Source organism: Varanus komodoensis, unplaced genomic scaffold (genome assembly GCF_004798865.1).
Source record: "Varanus komodoensis strain SLA01 unplaced genomic scaffold, ASM479886v1 scaffold69, whole genome shotgun sequence".
Classification (NCBI taxonomy): domain Eukaryota; kingdom Metazoa; phylum Chordata; class Lepidosauria; order Squamata; family Varanidae; genus Varanus; species Varanus komodoensis.
Window position 1 is genome coordinate 1,417,253 of NW_025336334.1, and position 15,814 is coordinate 1,433,066.

General features: G+C 48.2%; 1 protein-coding gene across 3 annotated transcripts in view; it reads left to right on the plus strand.

Moving 5' to 3' along the window:
• The window catches only part of PARVB (parvin beta), a 65,004-nt gene that overhangs the window by 28,653 nt on the left and 20,537 nt on the right, over window positions 1–15,814 (plus strand). For all 3 annotated transcript variants that reach the window (XM_044450818.1, XM_044450820.1, XM_044450819.1), the window contains exons 3-5: window positions 2,964–3,034; window positions 14,186–14,288; window positions 14,694–14,834. In XM_044450818.1, coding sequence (XP_044306753.1) covers window positions 2,964–3,034; window positions 14,186–14,288; window positions 14,694–14,834 — 315 coding nt within the window. The remainder of the gene's footprint in view (window positions 1–2,963; window positions 3,035–14,185; window positions 14,289–14,693; window positions 14,835–15,814) is intronic.

The window sequence follows — 15,814 nt, forward strand, 5'->3', positions numbered from 1 at the left end:
TCGCTCCAACACCTTGCCCAGAAACGGGATGTTGGCCACAGGTCTATAGTTAGTGGCCATCTCTGGATCCAGTGACGCTTTCTTCAGGACTGGTCGTATTACCGCCTCCTTTAAAGGGGCAGGCACCCGACCCTCCCTCAGAGAAGCGTTAACCACTTCCAAGATCCAGGTCCCAATCCCGTGCTTGGAGTTATTTATTAACCAAGACGGGCAAGGATCCAATAGGCAAGTGGTGGGACGTACTTGTCCAAGCACCTTGTCCATATCATTGGGCCGCAATAATTGAAATTCCTCCAATAATTTTGGACCAGACGGTAGCATTGGTGTCTCCCCAGAGACCTCTGATTCATTAGTGGAGTCCAGCTCGTGACGAATCTGAGCGATTTTCTCCCTGAAATGCCTGGCAAAGTCGTCACAGCGGGCCTTTGAGGGTGGCATCGGTTCTTCCTTAGGACCCGGGTGAACCAGGCCTTGTACCACTCGAAAAAGCTCCACCGGACGGCATTGTGAGGAGGCAATGGAAGCGGAAAAAACTTCTTTTTCACCGCCTTCACCGCCACAGCATAGGCCCGATAGTGGGCTCTCAAGTGTGTTCCGTCAGATTCATCTCGTGATTTCCTTCACCTACTCTCTAGTTGTCTCCCAACCCGCTTCATCGCCCGCAATTCAGGTGTATACCAAGGGGAAGAGCAGACTCTGCCCGGTGGGAGAGGACGCTTGGGAGCGATCGTGTCCACAGCCCTGGTCATCTCTCCGTTCCACAGTTCGACCAGAGCCTCAACAGGAGCACCAGTCTTGTCAGCCGGAAATGCCCCCAGGGCCTTCAGGAATCCATCCGGATCCATCCGGCTCCGGGGGCGGGCCCATACAATCGGGTCCGCATTCTTATAGAGGGAGAGGCCGCTCTCGAGCACAAACCTCACCAGGAGGTGATCTGACCATGACAGGGGAGTCAAACATAAGTTCCTCACCCTCAGGTCATCCTCTTCCTGCCCCATCGAGAAAACCAGGTCCAGAGTGTGTCCACGTTCATGGGTTGGGCCGATGACATGTTGAGACAGGCCCATGGCCGTCATAGAGGCCATGAAGTCCTGAGCCGCCCTGGTCAGTCCAGACTCGGCATGGAGATTGAAGTCCCCCAGGACCAACATCCTGGGGGTCCTCAACACCAGGTCCGAGACGGTCTCTGTCAGCTCAGATAGGGAGACTGCTGGGCAGAAGGGTGCACGGTACACCAACAGAATCCCCAATCTGTCTCGTTCGCCCAACACCAAGTAGGGGCACTCCAGCCCTGGTCTCAAAGGGACCGGAAGACCCGTGAGAGAGATGGAGGCTCGGTAAACCAGCGCGACTCCCCCTCCCCTCCCTTCTGGGCGTGAACAGTGTTGAACCAGATACCCGGGCGGGCACAATTGGGAGAGGGCAACATCCCCTCCCTCTCCCGTCCAGGTCTCTGTTATGCAAGCCAGGTTGGCCCCCTCATCCACAATCAAGTCATGGATGAGGGAAGATTTATTATTGACTGACCTGGCATTGAGCAGCAGCACCGTCAGGCCCGAGGGGTGGTTGACAAGGCTACCTGGCGCCCTCTGGTTGGGGGCAGAACCAGAAGGAGGGATAGGTGTCAGCCATCTGTCCATCCTTCTTCTACGTGGACACGTTAAGCCCCTATTGCTGTAACGACCATTGCCTGTGACCACGCCAATAGCAGCGCCCGTGTGTTCCCCAGGATATATAAACGTCGACATGGCCAGGGATGACTCAAAGCACTGATTAAAGCAGGGTAAAATTGTAAAGTAGTTCGAAAGAGGAGAGAAAAAGAACGCTAAAAAGAAAGCGGGGGGAATCCTTCCCCTTCCCTAAGATTCAGCGGTAGGCAAGCCTATTTATGTTTTTATTTAAATAAAAAATTTCAACCTAAAAAAAAAAAAAAAAATTCAACCTATTTCAACAAGAGTCCTCGGCCAGCCCAGCCCCCCTCTCGTCCCCTGAACGGCACCCAAACAGCAGCGACCCCTTCCTTCTCATTAGGTGGCCAAAGTATTCAAGTTTCATTTTCAGTATCTGGCCTTCTAAAGAGCAGTCAGGGTTGATCTCCTCTAAGACTGACTGGTTTGATCTCCTTGCAGTCCAAGAGACTCGTAGGAGTCTTCTCCAGCACCACAATTTGGTTTATTTAAATTAAAATTAATGCATTCTCACTCACCCCCCACCCCTGAGATGTCCTTCTCCAGGTTTCCTTAATGTGCAAGTCAAGTTTCAAATGTCTAGGACAGAAAGGCACACATCCTGTTTTATAATTAAAGGTGATAGAATATTTATGCCCACGAACACAGTTATCTGAATCCATTTTAGCGCCCTCTGATCTTAAGGGAAAAGGAAGAAGCCACATAGAAAGTCACGATGAAACAATGATCTGATCGCCTACCTACCACAGAAGAGAGCTGTGCTCTGGGAACTGGAGGGGCCATGTCGAGTGCCATGTGATCCAAAGGCCTGATTTGCCATTGGCATAGAAATATAGAAAACAGAGCAAGTCAGAAGGGGCCTCCCGGTCCATCTAGTCTGACCTCTGGCACCAGCCGGCTCCGCTCACGACATGCCCACCATGTGGATGTCCAGCCTATCCTTGAACACCCGCACTGATGGGGCCTCAACCACCTCCCGGGGAAGCCTATTCCACACCCTTGGGGTCCTGACTGTCAGGAAGTGCTTCCTGGCATGTCTGTCCATCCTTTGAGGAAGCTAGCATTGTGTAACCCATTGTTTAATGCATCCTCAGACCTGTTCCATTCCTCATGATGATTTGATATTTTTCCTTATTTTGTACCATGATTGCTTTTAGCCATTCATGAATCAGACAGCAGCTGATTCTTGAGAAACAGTATCAAAGGGATGGTGTGCTTGTGTGTATATGTGGATCATGATGGCTCTAACCAAGGGTTTATCTTCTAAACTGGCAGAAGAAAATGAAGAACGCACCATGATAGATCCCAGCTCAAAGGAGGATGCCAAGTTTAAAGAACTGATCAAGGTAGGGAATTCATTAATGTATAGCTTTTTTTATCCTTTGGGTCAATAATGTATCTACATCTGTATCTATAATCTTCATCCTTTTCCAAATCAGAGTTATTGCTACATCTCCACATGATGTGGAATACAGTGAGAGAGTCATGCGGTAGTAGAAAAGATTAGTTCAGTAGCTTATTTTCAATGCCTATTACATTTTTAAATCCCTGTAAGTGGAAAACAAACACAGCAAGGAGAATGCTAGGCTAGAACCTTACTCTCTAAGGTTCTAAGTAGTTTTAACTTGCAAGGAGTATATTATGAGGGAAAGTACTCTAAATTGTCTACTCTGAAGTGGTACGATTTACTGCTTCTAGACTTTACAGCCTCACTCTGCATGTATAAAGCACTCTGGCGTTATTTGAGAGTGTATGTAAGCTTTGTGATGTTACTGCTATTGGAAGTGCTCCTCCAAAGCAATGCATTTCTAATTCTCTCCCAGTTTTGCTTCCACCCCTTACAATTTCAGGGGTTCTTCAACATGATCAGGCATTGCAGATGAGTGCTTTCAATAGCTTGCCCACCATCAGTACACTGAATGTTGCTTTGCACCTCCACAAGAGTCTGCTGGCCACACTCTAGGATAAGAATGGAGCAAGCCAGTAGGCCCATATCTGTACTTAGGTCTGGGCCTTCTAGAGCTTTCTTTGCTGAGCACAGGCAGACACAGGTAGTCAACATGGGGCAAAATCTGGGAATGCAGAGAGTTTGTGAAATGCTGCCTTAAAGGAGAAGGTGATTTTGGCTCTGGCCTTTTGGCAGAGCAGCAGAGGCACAGGCTGGGAGAGAGTGCTGAGTGGCCAGGGGACTGGCGAAGGCAAGGTAGGGGCTGGGCAGGGGAGCAGAGGGCCAGGAGCAGCAGAGAGGAAGGGGGACGGGGCCAGAGAGGCTAGAGCAGCCAGGAGATAGCAGACAGTCGGGGCCAGGGCCTGAGGGACTGATAAGGCCGCACTAAGCCACTGCAAGCCCTTTTGGCTCTGGCCTCTTGGTGTCGTCCCTTGTATGCATCCCTTAACTGCAGCCCGGGCTGTCCGGAGACTCCCTTCCCTGAGACACAGAGGTTTGATTGTTTGTTTGTTTTGTTTGTGCTGTGCTGTGCTTTGTTTTTCTTCCAATTTAAATTTAAGTTTATTTTATCCGTGTGTGTGTGTGTGAGAGTGGGTTTTGGCTGGGAGAACTAGGCGAGTGAGAGGAACTGCAGGACAAACAAGGCAGGGGACCAAGGTAAGGTCTCGGAAGGGATACCGATGGCAGACCAGGAGATGGCCTTGGCGGGAGTCACGGGTGTTGCTGTCCGCTGCGAGAGCTGCGACATGTTCGCCCTTCTCCCCCAGGAGAGGCAGGGATACACTTGCCCTCGGTGCAAGATGGTGACCCTGCTAGAAGAGGAGGTGAGGTGCCTGAGGGCCGAGAGAGCTCTCCAGGCCCCCCCGGAGCAGCCCCCCTCTGGACAGAGGGTTGAGGGAGAGATCACGGGAGAAGCAGCTGTGGAGACATGGAGATATGTCACCCACAGGAGGAGGCGGCCAGCACGGCCTCCTTCTCCTCCTGGCACCAATCTGGAGCTGGGAAACAGGTTCTCTCCACTTGGGGAGGCTGGGGCTGATGAGGCCTTGGAGGACCAGCAGAACACCCAGCCTGGGACATCAGGCGGCAAGGGGGCTGCTGCAGGAGAGGCGAGGACCAGGGCACGGCCGCCCACCACCACCAGGAAGACACGGTGGCGGGTGATTGTTCTTGGGGACTCCCTGCTGAAGGGCACTGAGCTGGCAGTGTGCCGCCCCAACCTGGAGACAAGGGAGGTTTGCTGCCTGCCGGGCGCATGCATCCGGCATGTGAAGGACAGAGTGGAGTGTCTTGTTCGCTCTGGGGGTCACCAGCCGCTCCTTGTGATCCATGTGGGCACAAACGACGTGGCCAGGCAGGGTGTGGTTGGGACCACCAGGGCCTTTGAGGCCTTGGGGAAGAAACTCAGGGAGCTGAAGGCCCAAGTGGCCTTCTCATCAATCTTACCTGTCTGGGGATTTGGGCCAGGAAGGGACAGGAGGGCCTCCGAGGTGAACGACTGGCTTAGAGTGTGGTGCCAGAAGGAATGCTTTGGGTTCCTCGACCACGACACTCATTTTCTTGCCAATGGACTTCTGGCAAGGGACGGGTTACACCTCACGAGGATGGGGAAAAGGTCTGTTGGAGATGCTCTAGCGAGCTTCGTCCAGAAGACTTTAAACTGAGCCGGGGGGGGGGGGGTTCAGGCCCCCCAGTAACGTGTCTGCACTGGATAAGTATGGGGAGAGGATCAGGGCTCTGCGAACACGGTTTTAGAGGTACTGCAGAGACTGACAGGACTCCTACAGAGAGGGGCCAGGTATCAGGGAGGATGGGAGGAAGGAGGAGGCTGGGAACTCCAAGGAAAGGAAGCGGTGGGAAGGAGTTGAGTTGCATGTACACCAATGCTAGGAGCATGGGTAATAAGCAGGAAGAGCCTGAAGCTCTCCTGGGAATAGGAGGGTATGATCTGTTGGGAATCACAGAAACTTGGTGGGATGAAAGGCAAGTCTGGAATGTGAACACAGAAGGGTATCACCTTTTTAGAAAGGGCAGGAAGGGAAAGAGGGGTGGGGGTGTGGCTTTATACGTCAGGGAAGGGATAGGATGCAGTGAGATAGAATGCAGCACAGATGGGGATTCAGTAGAGGCAGTCTGGGTGAAACTTAGGGGTTTTGACAGGGAAAGAGACCTGACAGTGGGGGTATGTTATCGCCCTCCAGGTCAACTTGAGACCCTGGATGATGTCCTGACAGGCCAGATTCTAAGGATATCTCGAGGGAGAGACACAGTAATTATGGGAGATTTCAATCTCCCGGATATTACCTGGGAGACTCACTCGGCGGTAACAGCCAGGTCACGTCGCTTCCTAGGAGCTATAGAGGGAGGGTTTTTCACACACAGGGTCCGAGAGGCGACCGGGGGGGGGGGGGGGGGGGACATCCTTGACTTGGTCTTGACCAATAGGGAGGAGCTGATAGGTGAAGTACAGATTAGGGGAGCTCTGGATGCAAGTGATCACTTCATCCTTTGCTTTGAGATCAGGGGAATGGGGACGTGCAGCAGGTCGCACACTAGAAGCTGGGACTTCAAGAGGGCCAACTTTGGCCAACTGAAGGCCAGACTGGGGAAAGTCTCCTGGGATAGGTTACTGGAAGGTAAGCGAGTTGAGGAGGGGTGGATAGCACTCAAAAGGGAGGTTTTGGAGGCGCAAGCCTTGACGATACCTCTAGTCAGTAAGGTGGGGAGGCGGAGGAGGGTGCCGCCATGGATGCGAAAGGAGGTGGTTAGAGGGATTAGACGAAAGAGGAACCTCCGTAGGAAATGTGTACTAGGGGAAATAGACAAAAGGGTATACCGGGAGGAGAAGGCCGGTTGCAGAAGGATTCTTCGCAAGGCTAAGACTGATTATGAGCTGAGACTTGCCAAGAATATCAAGAGCAACAAAAAGGGCTTCTTTCAGCATGTAAATAGGAAGAGGAAGGGGAGACAAGTGGTGGGACCACTAAATAAGGAGGAAGGAGATGCAGTGACTGATATGAGGGAACAGGCACAGATGCTAAATGACTATTTTGCCTCTGTGTTCTCCCCAAAGCAGGACGGGGGATATCCGCATAGGAGATTAGATGAGGCTGGGGACTTAGGGGCACAGATTAGAGTCACCCCCCTTGAAGTCGAGGGGCTCCTCAGGGCATTTGACATTGCAAAGGCGCTAGGCCCTGATGGGTTACACCCGAGAGTACTTAGAGAGTTGGCAGGGGTTCTCTCATGCCCACTGGCCTCCATTTTTGAGACCTCGTGGAAAACAATTGAAGTTCCAGAGGACTGGAGGGTGGCATCAGTGGTCCCAGTTTTCAAAAAGGGTAGTAGAAAGGACATGGGGAATTATAGACCGGTTAGCCTTACGTCCATTGTAGGAAAAACAATGGAAAGGCTCATAATAGAGAGAGATCAAGTGATACAAGATAGGGAAGGGAGGCTGATAGCCACACAACACGGCTTCTGCAAAAACAGGTCCTGCCAGACAAACCTTGTGGAATTCTATGACAAGGTTTCGAGATGACTAGATGGAGGGGATGCAGTGGATGTGGTTTACTTGGATTTCAGCAAGGCCTTTGATAAAGTGCCCCATGATATCCTGGTGGAGAAACTGAGGAGTTCTGGGATACACCAAAGCACTGTCTGGTGGATTAGGGCATGGTTGACTGACCGAAAGCAGAAGGTAACCATTAGCGGGGAATCATCAGGATGGCGGCCAGTGACAAGCGGGGCCCCCCAGGCCTCTGTCCTAGGGCCAATCCTGTTTAATCTTTTCATTAATGACATGGAAGAAGGAGTGAACAGTCTGCTGATCAAATTCGCAGACGACACTAAAACTGGAGCAGTGGTCACAACTGAGGAGCAGGTACTCCAGATCAAAAAGGATCTGGACAGACTATGGAAGTGGGCAGGAGACAACAGGATGGCGTTCAATGTGGGTAAGTGCAAGGTCTTGCACTTGGGGCATAGGAATAGCTGTCATAAGTACAGGTTAGGTGACAAGTGACTGGAGAGCAGCACTTGTGAAAGGGACCTCGGGGTACTGGTTGACTGCAGGCTAAACATGAGTCACCAGTGTGATGCGGTGGTCAAGAGGGCGAATGCCACCCTTGGTTGCATAGCCAGAAGTGTGGCTTCTAGATCGAGAGAGGTATTACTACCACTCTATACGACTCTAGTGTGCCCACAACTGGAGTATTGTGCTTAGTTTTGGGCCCCTCATTACAGAAAGGATATAGCCAGGTTAGAGTCAGTGCAGCGTAGGGCCACAAGGTTGGTGGCTGGTTTGCAGGGGATGGGGTATGAGGCGAGACTGAGGGAACTGGGTCTCTTCAGCCTGGAGAAGAGGAGACTCAGAGGGGATATGTTGGTGACATACAGGTATGTGAGGAGATGTCACATGGAGATGGGTAGAGATCTCCCTTGCAGAGGAAGGCAGGAGCAAAGTTCAGGGAACCAAGGTTCCATTTAGATGCCAGGAAGCACTTCCTGACAGTCAGGACCCCGAGGGTGTGGAATGGGCTTCCACGGGAGGTTGTTGAGGTCCCATCGGTGAGGGTGTTCAAGGATAGGCTGGACATGCACATGGTGGGCATGTCATGAGCGGAGCCAGCTGTAGCCGGGGGGGTTAGACTAGATGGCCTGGGAGACCCCTTCTGACTTGCTCTGTATTTCTATTTGGAGGGTGAGGAGGTGGAGTGGCAGCATTTCTTTGACTCCATGGCTGATTGCGTAGCTTTGGTCCCAGAACAGGAATTACTCTGGACCAAGGAGAACACTTTGTGCACTGGAAACTGGATGTTAATAATGCCCATGGGACCTATAAAGCAACATTGCCGTGTACTCTGAAGGCAATGCTTCTCTTCTGAACTCCAGATAACCCTCAAGAGGAGCCCTGTAGTGCTGTATGGCCTTTCAGTTATGGAGAAGGGGACAAGGAACACTTTTATGGTGGTCCTCCTCCTCCTCCCATTCCTCCCCCCCCCTTGTGCTATGTACTGATAGAAAGCTGTGGGACCCATACCTGAGCAATTTATTGTGCATGTGCATGGGAGGGGGACCATTTTGCAGAATGGAAAAGGAAGGAATGCCTGAAGATATTCACAGTGATAGCCAGTGCAGTGTAGTGGTTGGAGTGCTGGACTGGGGACTTATGTTCTAGTTCATGACTTTGGACTGGTCACTCACTCTCTGCTCAGCCTATTTCCCAAGGTTGTTCTTGGGAGGCTAAATTGAGCTATGTAAGCCAGTTTGGGTTTCTTGTGGTGGTTGAATTTGTGCATGTTCATCTGAATATGTCCAGTCGGCTAGGTTCCCATTCAGACCTTCTGTTCCACATGCAAAGATCTTAGGGTAGAATTGGCATAGGCAGGGGATGTGTTTACATCCTCCCTCCACTAAATGTGTGGAAGCTCCTTTCTGAAGGCGGTCACAGTCTCTCTGACTTCTGCCTTTTGTCTCTGCTTTTTACAGAGATGGGGAATCTTTTTTTCCCCTGAGGGACAATTTGTTGGGGGTTGCATGGTGGCAGTGAACACTGTGGAAACCCGTGGTGAGAAGGGTCTTTCTTCTGCTCTCTGACCCCACCTCTCTCCCTGCTCTCTCCTTCTCTCCTCCTTTTCCTCTGCCCCTGTGCTGAGTTGGCTGTTCTGGGAGGGACTGGGCACACTGGCAGAGACGTGAACTGATTGGACCTTTTTGAAATTAGGCTGAGGGCCATATGCCTCCCAGAGGCTGCAGGTTACCTATTCCTGCTCTATTTTTAATCGCATTTTTATTTTTTAAAGATAATTCCTGACTGCCCAGAATATCTCCAGTCAGTAGAACAGAGCATCCCTGCTGGATCTCAAGGCTGTAAAAGTAAGGGATGCTTGTATTGTATAGATGATTTTCACCCAAGAGATCTGTGAGCAGGATATTTTCTTCATGCTGACTCTTGTTCACAGTTCTTGGTCACCAAATGAATGTGAAATTTGCTTTCCAACAGAAGTACTCCCTTGTGCAGAAAGATGTTTCATCCTTTCATGGCCTATTAGTAGCCCTTCTCTTTGAAATCTTATACCTCAGCATAAGCACCAGCAAGCAAAGCCTGTCTTGTATGTGTGGGGCCAGTGTGTCCAGAAAAAACAAAGCTATTGATGTTTAATGGTGACCTCTTCTAAAGTATAGTTCCAAAAAATGTAATTCAATCTCTTGTTGTCTGATTCTTTGTGTGTACATATCCCTGGTAAGGCACTGAGTGCATTTGGGAATGATTAAAATGTATCTGCCCGAGCTCTGGGTAAGGTCAACTGTAATCCCAGTGCAAAAGAGAAGGAAAATAACTTCCTACCAGAGTAAATTACTTGCCACCAGCATTGTGCCAAGGGGTTCTGTCTGGAATGATCAGTACAGCTGACTTGCACATTTGTCTACAACGTGGGAAGTTGTCTGAGTGGAATAATTTAGTAATTTAAAATTGAATAGTTTAAACTGGCCTGAAAAATCTAGTGGTAATTAATGGAATCTATGTTGAATTCAGTATGTTGTATTCTGCAATATAAGAGAGAGCTAATGTGGCCATGGAGCACCTGGGTAACTTTGGGCCAGTCACTGACTCTCAGCCTAACCTACCTCACAGGGTTGTTGTGAGGATAAAATGGAAAGGGGAAGAACTATGTGTGCTGCATTGTGTTCTTCACAAGAAGAATACAGCTTCAAATTGTGACTGAAAAAGTACGCACTGATTAGGGAATTCTGCTACTTAATACTTGAACATGGTACTACTGAATTTAGACACAGGGATACCTTTGAATCAATTAAAATGCATGCATTTCAAAACCCAAATACCGTATTTTTCTGTATATAAGATGGTACTTTTTCTTTAAAACATTTAGCTAAAAGTGGAGGTGCGTCTTATACATGGGGGGGGGCAAGAGGAGAACTGCAGACGTGCTTGGGGGGGAGACATGTGCGATCGTGCATGTGGGGGGGTGGCAAGGCGAACTTGGGGGGGCGGCGAAGCGGTGTGCAGGGGGGTGAGGAAGGTGGGGAGCGGTGGAGACGGGACGGAGGAGCGGCGAGGCGCAATTGGGGAAGGCAGCAGGGTGGCACACGCGAGTTGGGGGGCAGCATACATGCGCAGCAGCAGCTTGCTTGCTGGAGATCGATAGGAAAAGTGGGGGGCATCCTGTACATGGGGGCATCTTATAGATGGAAAAATACGGTAACCATGAGGTGTCCATCTGTCGCCTCTGCTCAGCATGCCTGCTTCTTGTGTAGGTTTCACAGACTTGGTTCTATGGCCCTGACAAAGTGACACACATCATAGTTCATAGATGTTATCAGGCTGACATTGGATGGAGCACATTTCTGGCATGCTCATGTTACATGTGGCTCTTGGGAAGCACATGCATAAAAGTATTGCTTTGTTGTTAGTCGCAAAGTCGTGTCTGACCCATCACGGCCCCATGGACAACATTTCTCCAGGCCTTCCTGTCCTGCACCATCCCCAGAGTCCACTCAAGCTCACACCAACTGCTTCAGTGACTCCATCCAGCCACCTCATCCTCTGCCATCCCCTTCTTCTTTTGCCATCAATTGTTCCCAGCATTAGGCTCTTCTCTAGTGAGTCCTTTGTGAGCCTCTCTGAGGCTTTGTTGCGATGGGGGCGGCATAAAAATGTTATAAATAAATAAATAAATAAATAAATAGGTGGTAAAAGTATTTGAGTTTCATCTTCAGTATCTGGCCTTCTAAAGAGCAGTCAGGTTTGATCTCCTCTAGGACTGACTGGTTTGATCGTCTTGCAGTCCAAGGGACTCGCAGGAGTCTTCTCTAGCACCACAATTCAAAGGCCTCAGTTCTCTGATGCTCTGATGCTCTGATGCTTCCTTAAGGTCCAACTTTCACAACCATACATTGCAACTGGAAAAACCATAGCGTTGACTATGTGCACTTTTGTCGCCATGGTGCTTTTTAGTATGCTGTCTAGATTTGCCATAGCTTTCCTCCCCAGGAAGCCTGTGCCCTGCTTCATTTTGTACACCAAGGCCAAACTTGCCTGTTATTCCAGTTATCTTATGACTTCCTCCTTTAGCATTCCAATCCCCCATGATGACAAGGACATCATTTTTTGGTGTTAATTCTAGAAGGTGTTGTAGGCCTTCACCTTTTAATAGGTGACTGCCTGCTGTTATGCAAGTTAGTGCTGACTCAGATACTTGCTTTGTTACCCATGGGGAGTGAGAAGAGCCCCAGGTGACCAGACTGTGAAGCTTTTGTACATTGGAAATATGTTCATGATTCCTTTTTTTTTTTTTCAGTCTAGAATAGGTAGACTAGCTAGGCAAAAAATAAAATGATGGGCACTTTGCCAGTGAATTAAGTTGGTTTGTATCAGGTGTAAAAGATTTCAGGTTTCACCAAAGCACACTAGGACAAAGAAGTAATAGGTACTTAATTTGAAAACAACTTGCTATTTGGATCTGCCTCTAGCACTAATTGGAACTGGAGGCCCCTTTTAATTAGAGAACAGAATTAAAGAAAATGTGATAGTCTTTTTATTAGTGAAACCCAGATTATGTGCTAGGGTAAGTGTCTATAGAAGCCACGTTGGGTGATATAACAATTCCCAGGAGCCTGGTGCAGCCAACATATCTCACTTCAGTTCTGAAGATACTGAGGATGTAACAAAACCACTTGTGTCAAGATAGTATATAGTTTCTTGGATACAGTGATAAAATATAGATCCAGCATATAAACAAACTAAGGACAGCTTGCACTCCCTTTATCGGTGGCTATATTGGTTCCTTGAATAGGCCAAGGAACTTACATGGGGCTCAAAATTTTCCTGTGTGAACAATGCATCAGTGGCTCTCAAGCTAAAAAAAGAAAGTGCCTGTTGCCGTGGATCTTAGAAAATTCCTCTCTCCTGCTGTTCCAGAATCTTTCAGTATATACTGCCTCTAAACTCCCTTTCCAGCAAGATAGGGTAGGGAAAAAGTTGCTTCACTTAAAGCAAATTGTTTTGGTTTGCACAGCAAAAGCAGCTCTTATTTAAGGAATATGCTTGAGGAAAGCAGCTTCAAGAGAATTATCTCTAGTGCTCCTCCTCACAACCAGAAGACCATAATGCCTTACCATGGCTCCAAACGACTGTCCAGGCTTTGGGCTCTGGGAAAATTCACTAAGCTATCTGCTGAACCTTACTAACCTCCAATCTCTTTTTCTGATAAAGTCCACCAATACAGATGGTATTATCTGTTGGCAGGAAAGAATGTTGATTACACCTTGGATGACACCCCTATTTGTTAGCAGAAGGTCATGTTCTAGGTTGCTCCTCCTCCTCGAAGTTCCAAGGTAGCCAAAAAGTCAAGTGTACATTGTACTTTATTTTAAACTATTTGTTGAATATTTTATCCTACCGTTCTATAAAGACAACCTTACAAACAGGAATCAATCATTTAATAATAATTAAATGGTCTAAAAATAGATAGACCACAAATGTAAAAGGCATCAGATATAAAAATCTTTATTCAAAGTAGTTTCTAGAGAGTGATCCATGTTACTTTGTTGCCTCAAAAAGTATATTTTGGTATTTTTAAGACTAAAAAATATTACTACATAAGTCTTTATGGCATGGGTCCTCAAACTATGGCCCGCAGGATGGATCTGGCCTGCCATGCCCATTTATCCAGCCCGTGCCAACGCCCGCTGCCTGTGCGTGTTTGCCATGCAGGCGGGGAGGCAGTGGCTTGCTCGCTCGGAGATGGTTTTGGATTCATTGGGAGATCTCTGAGCGAGCGAGCCCGCCTCACCGGCCCGTGGCCACCTTTCAACTGACCCCCTATTGAAAAAGTTTGAGGACCCTTGCTTTTATGGACTAGGTCCAGTTCACCAGTTGCATCAAATGAAATGAACTCTACTCAGTAGAGTGAAGGCTTATTCTATAATAAGCTTGTTAGCCTTCAAGGTGCCATGAGACGCTTATTTTGCTGCAATAGAGTAATGTGCCTAACGCCCAAGAAATTGTTTTTAATAAGAGTTTGAAGGTTTTATAAGAGTTTGAAGAGTTTGCATTATTATGAAGATGTCTAGCCCTAGGATATGAAGAAGTTGAGTCAGGATATACATAGATAAAAAGGAAGAAAGGTTTCTTCCCCCTGGGAAAACCTTTTTGTCTGTGGAGGTCACAATGATTTACCACCTGCTTATCAGGATGGTTCAGAGAACTTCTGTAGTTAAGGTCAGATGGCCCTGCCAAATTGCTCCTGGTAACTTGTAACTGGAGGAAGCATGGGACAAGCAGGATAGATGATGGCCTGAAGGTGATTGGACAAAAGAATCTTCCCTGTTGCCAAGGTGAGGAGATAAGGGTGTGGGTCAGAATCTTAGTGAAGCCTTTCCCTTTCTCTACAGTTCTTAATAAGAGCAATTTTCCAGGAAAGCTAGCAACCCCCCCTCCACCTCAATAAAACCCAAATAGCAGCAGGAGTGAAACATTTTATCAGGATCAACTGAACAATTTTTTACTCTTTTCTCCATCACCCAGGTTTTGATTGACTGGGTAAATGATGTCCTGGTTGAAGAAAGAATAATTGTCAAACAGCTTGAGGAGGACGTCTATGATGGGCAGGTGCTGCAGAAGCTTTTGGGTGAGTTATTGCTGTGAACAGAATGGGAAGTGGACCGAGGAGGCCTGGCTTCAGATTCCCTGGTTGTTGCTTACTGGATGACCTTTGGGGTGGCAACATCTTTCACCCCAAATGTTCTTACTACAGGAGTTGGCAGGGTGGTGCCTCTTGGCACCAGTGGCCCCATCTACCTTTCTTAGTGCCCACTAAACATCCGAATCCTCCCAATTTAAAATTTCAAACTTATTTAAATATTTTCTTAGAGGCAGCTGAGGTTGCTTCAAAGTGAAGTGGGAGCTTCTAGCTGCTGCCATCTTAATGCCCCATTAATGGCCCTGTGATGACTAACAAGCAAAACTCTTGCTTTCAGTTCCTTTTATCTTGCCTAATTAATCTTGCTTTTCTTTGTTGGTATTTCCAATCCAGAGAAACTAGCTGGCCACAAACTGAATGTGGCCGAAGTGACGCAGTCAGAAATTGGCCAGAAGCAAAAACTTCAGACTGTTCTGGAAGCTGTCCATGATTTACTCCGACCGCATGGCTGGACTGTCAAGTGGAGCGTTGACTGTAAGAAGCTTGACTGGAATAGGCTTGCTTTGGAGGTGTCGTGGCTCAGTGGCAGAGCACTTGCTTTGCATGCACAAGCTGACAGGTTTAATCCCTGCTGGCTCCAACTGAAAGGCTCTCCAGAAGCAAGACTGGGGACAGTATTTGCTTCTGGAAAGCTGCTGCCAAAGCAGAATATACTAGGCTGGATGGACCACAGCCCACATTATAATGCAACTTCATAGGTTCGTATGACTTGAAGGAAAGATGAGGACCCTCACAGGCTCTGTGCTGTTTTGTTTCATTCAGTGTCATTTGGACAAGGGTATAAAACTAATTTTCTGGAATCTGTGCATTATGTACTGGCTTTCAAATTCTTTTTCAGATACCACACTGGTGTCTAAGATGTCACATGGATGTTTGACCTGATAATTACCCATACTTTCCAGTATATCTTTACCATCTATAAGGGATGGAAACTTGCTTTTAACAAACCAAAACAAATGAAAGGAAGCTTGCTTCAGGATCCAATAGCATATTCTGTGCTTTCTTGCACTTTCTGGAAATTACCAAATGCATACAGCTCCTGTAGGATAACCAAGTTGTGCATGGGTCAGTGACTTTTCACCAGTGGCTACTGCTAGCCACCTCCAATGTTTTCAGTACTAATTTGTTACATCCATACATTGGTTCTGTCTTCCTTTCCTCCTCTCCATTCTTTGTCAGAGTTTGAGGAGACTCTGGATTTCATTTCACCATCATGAGAACATGATTGCAGAGGGCTGCCTTATGCACTTGCCTCTTGCAAGTGTTGCATATGGAAATGCTGGACAAGAAGCAAATGCTTCGAATTCTGTCACTGCACACCTGACTGGGTCTGCTTTCGGACTTCATGGGGTCAGAGACTTTGGCTCCCCTGATCTGCAGTTGCAAATCTGAATATCATTCTCCCCAGGTGGGGGAAGATGATTGACTGCTTAATCGGAAAGCGATACAGCATG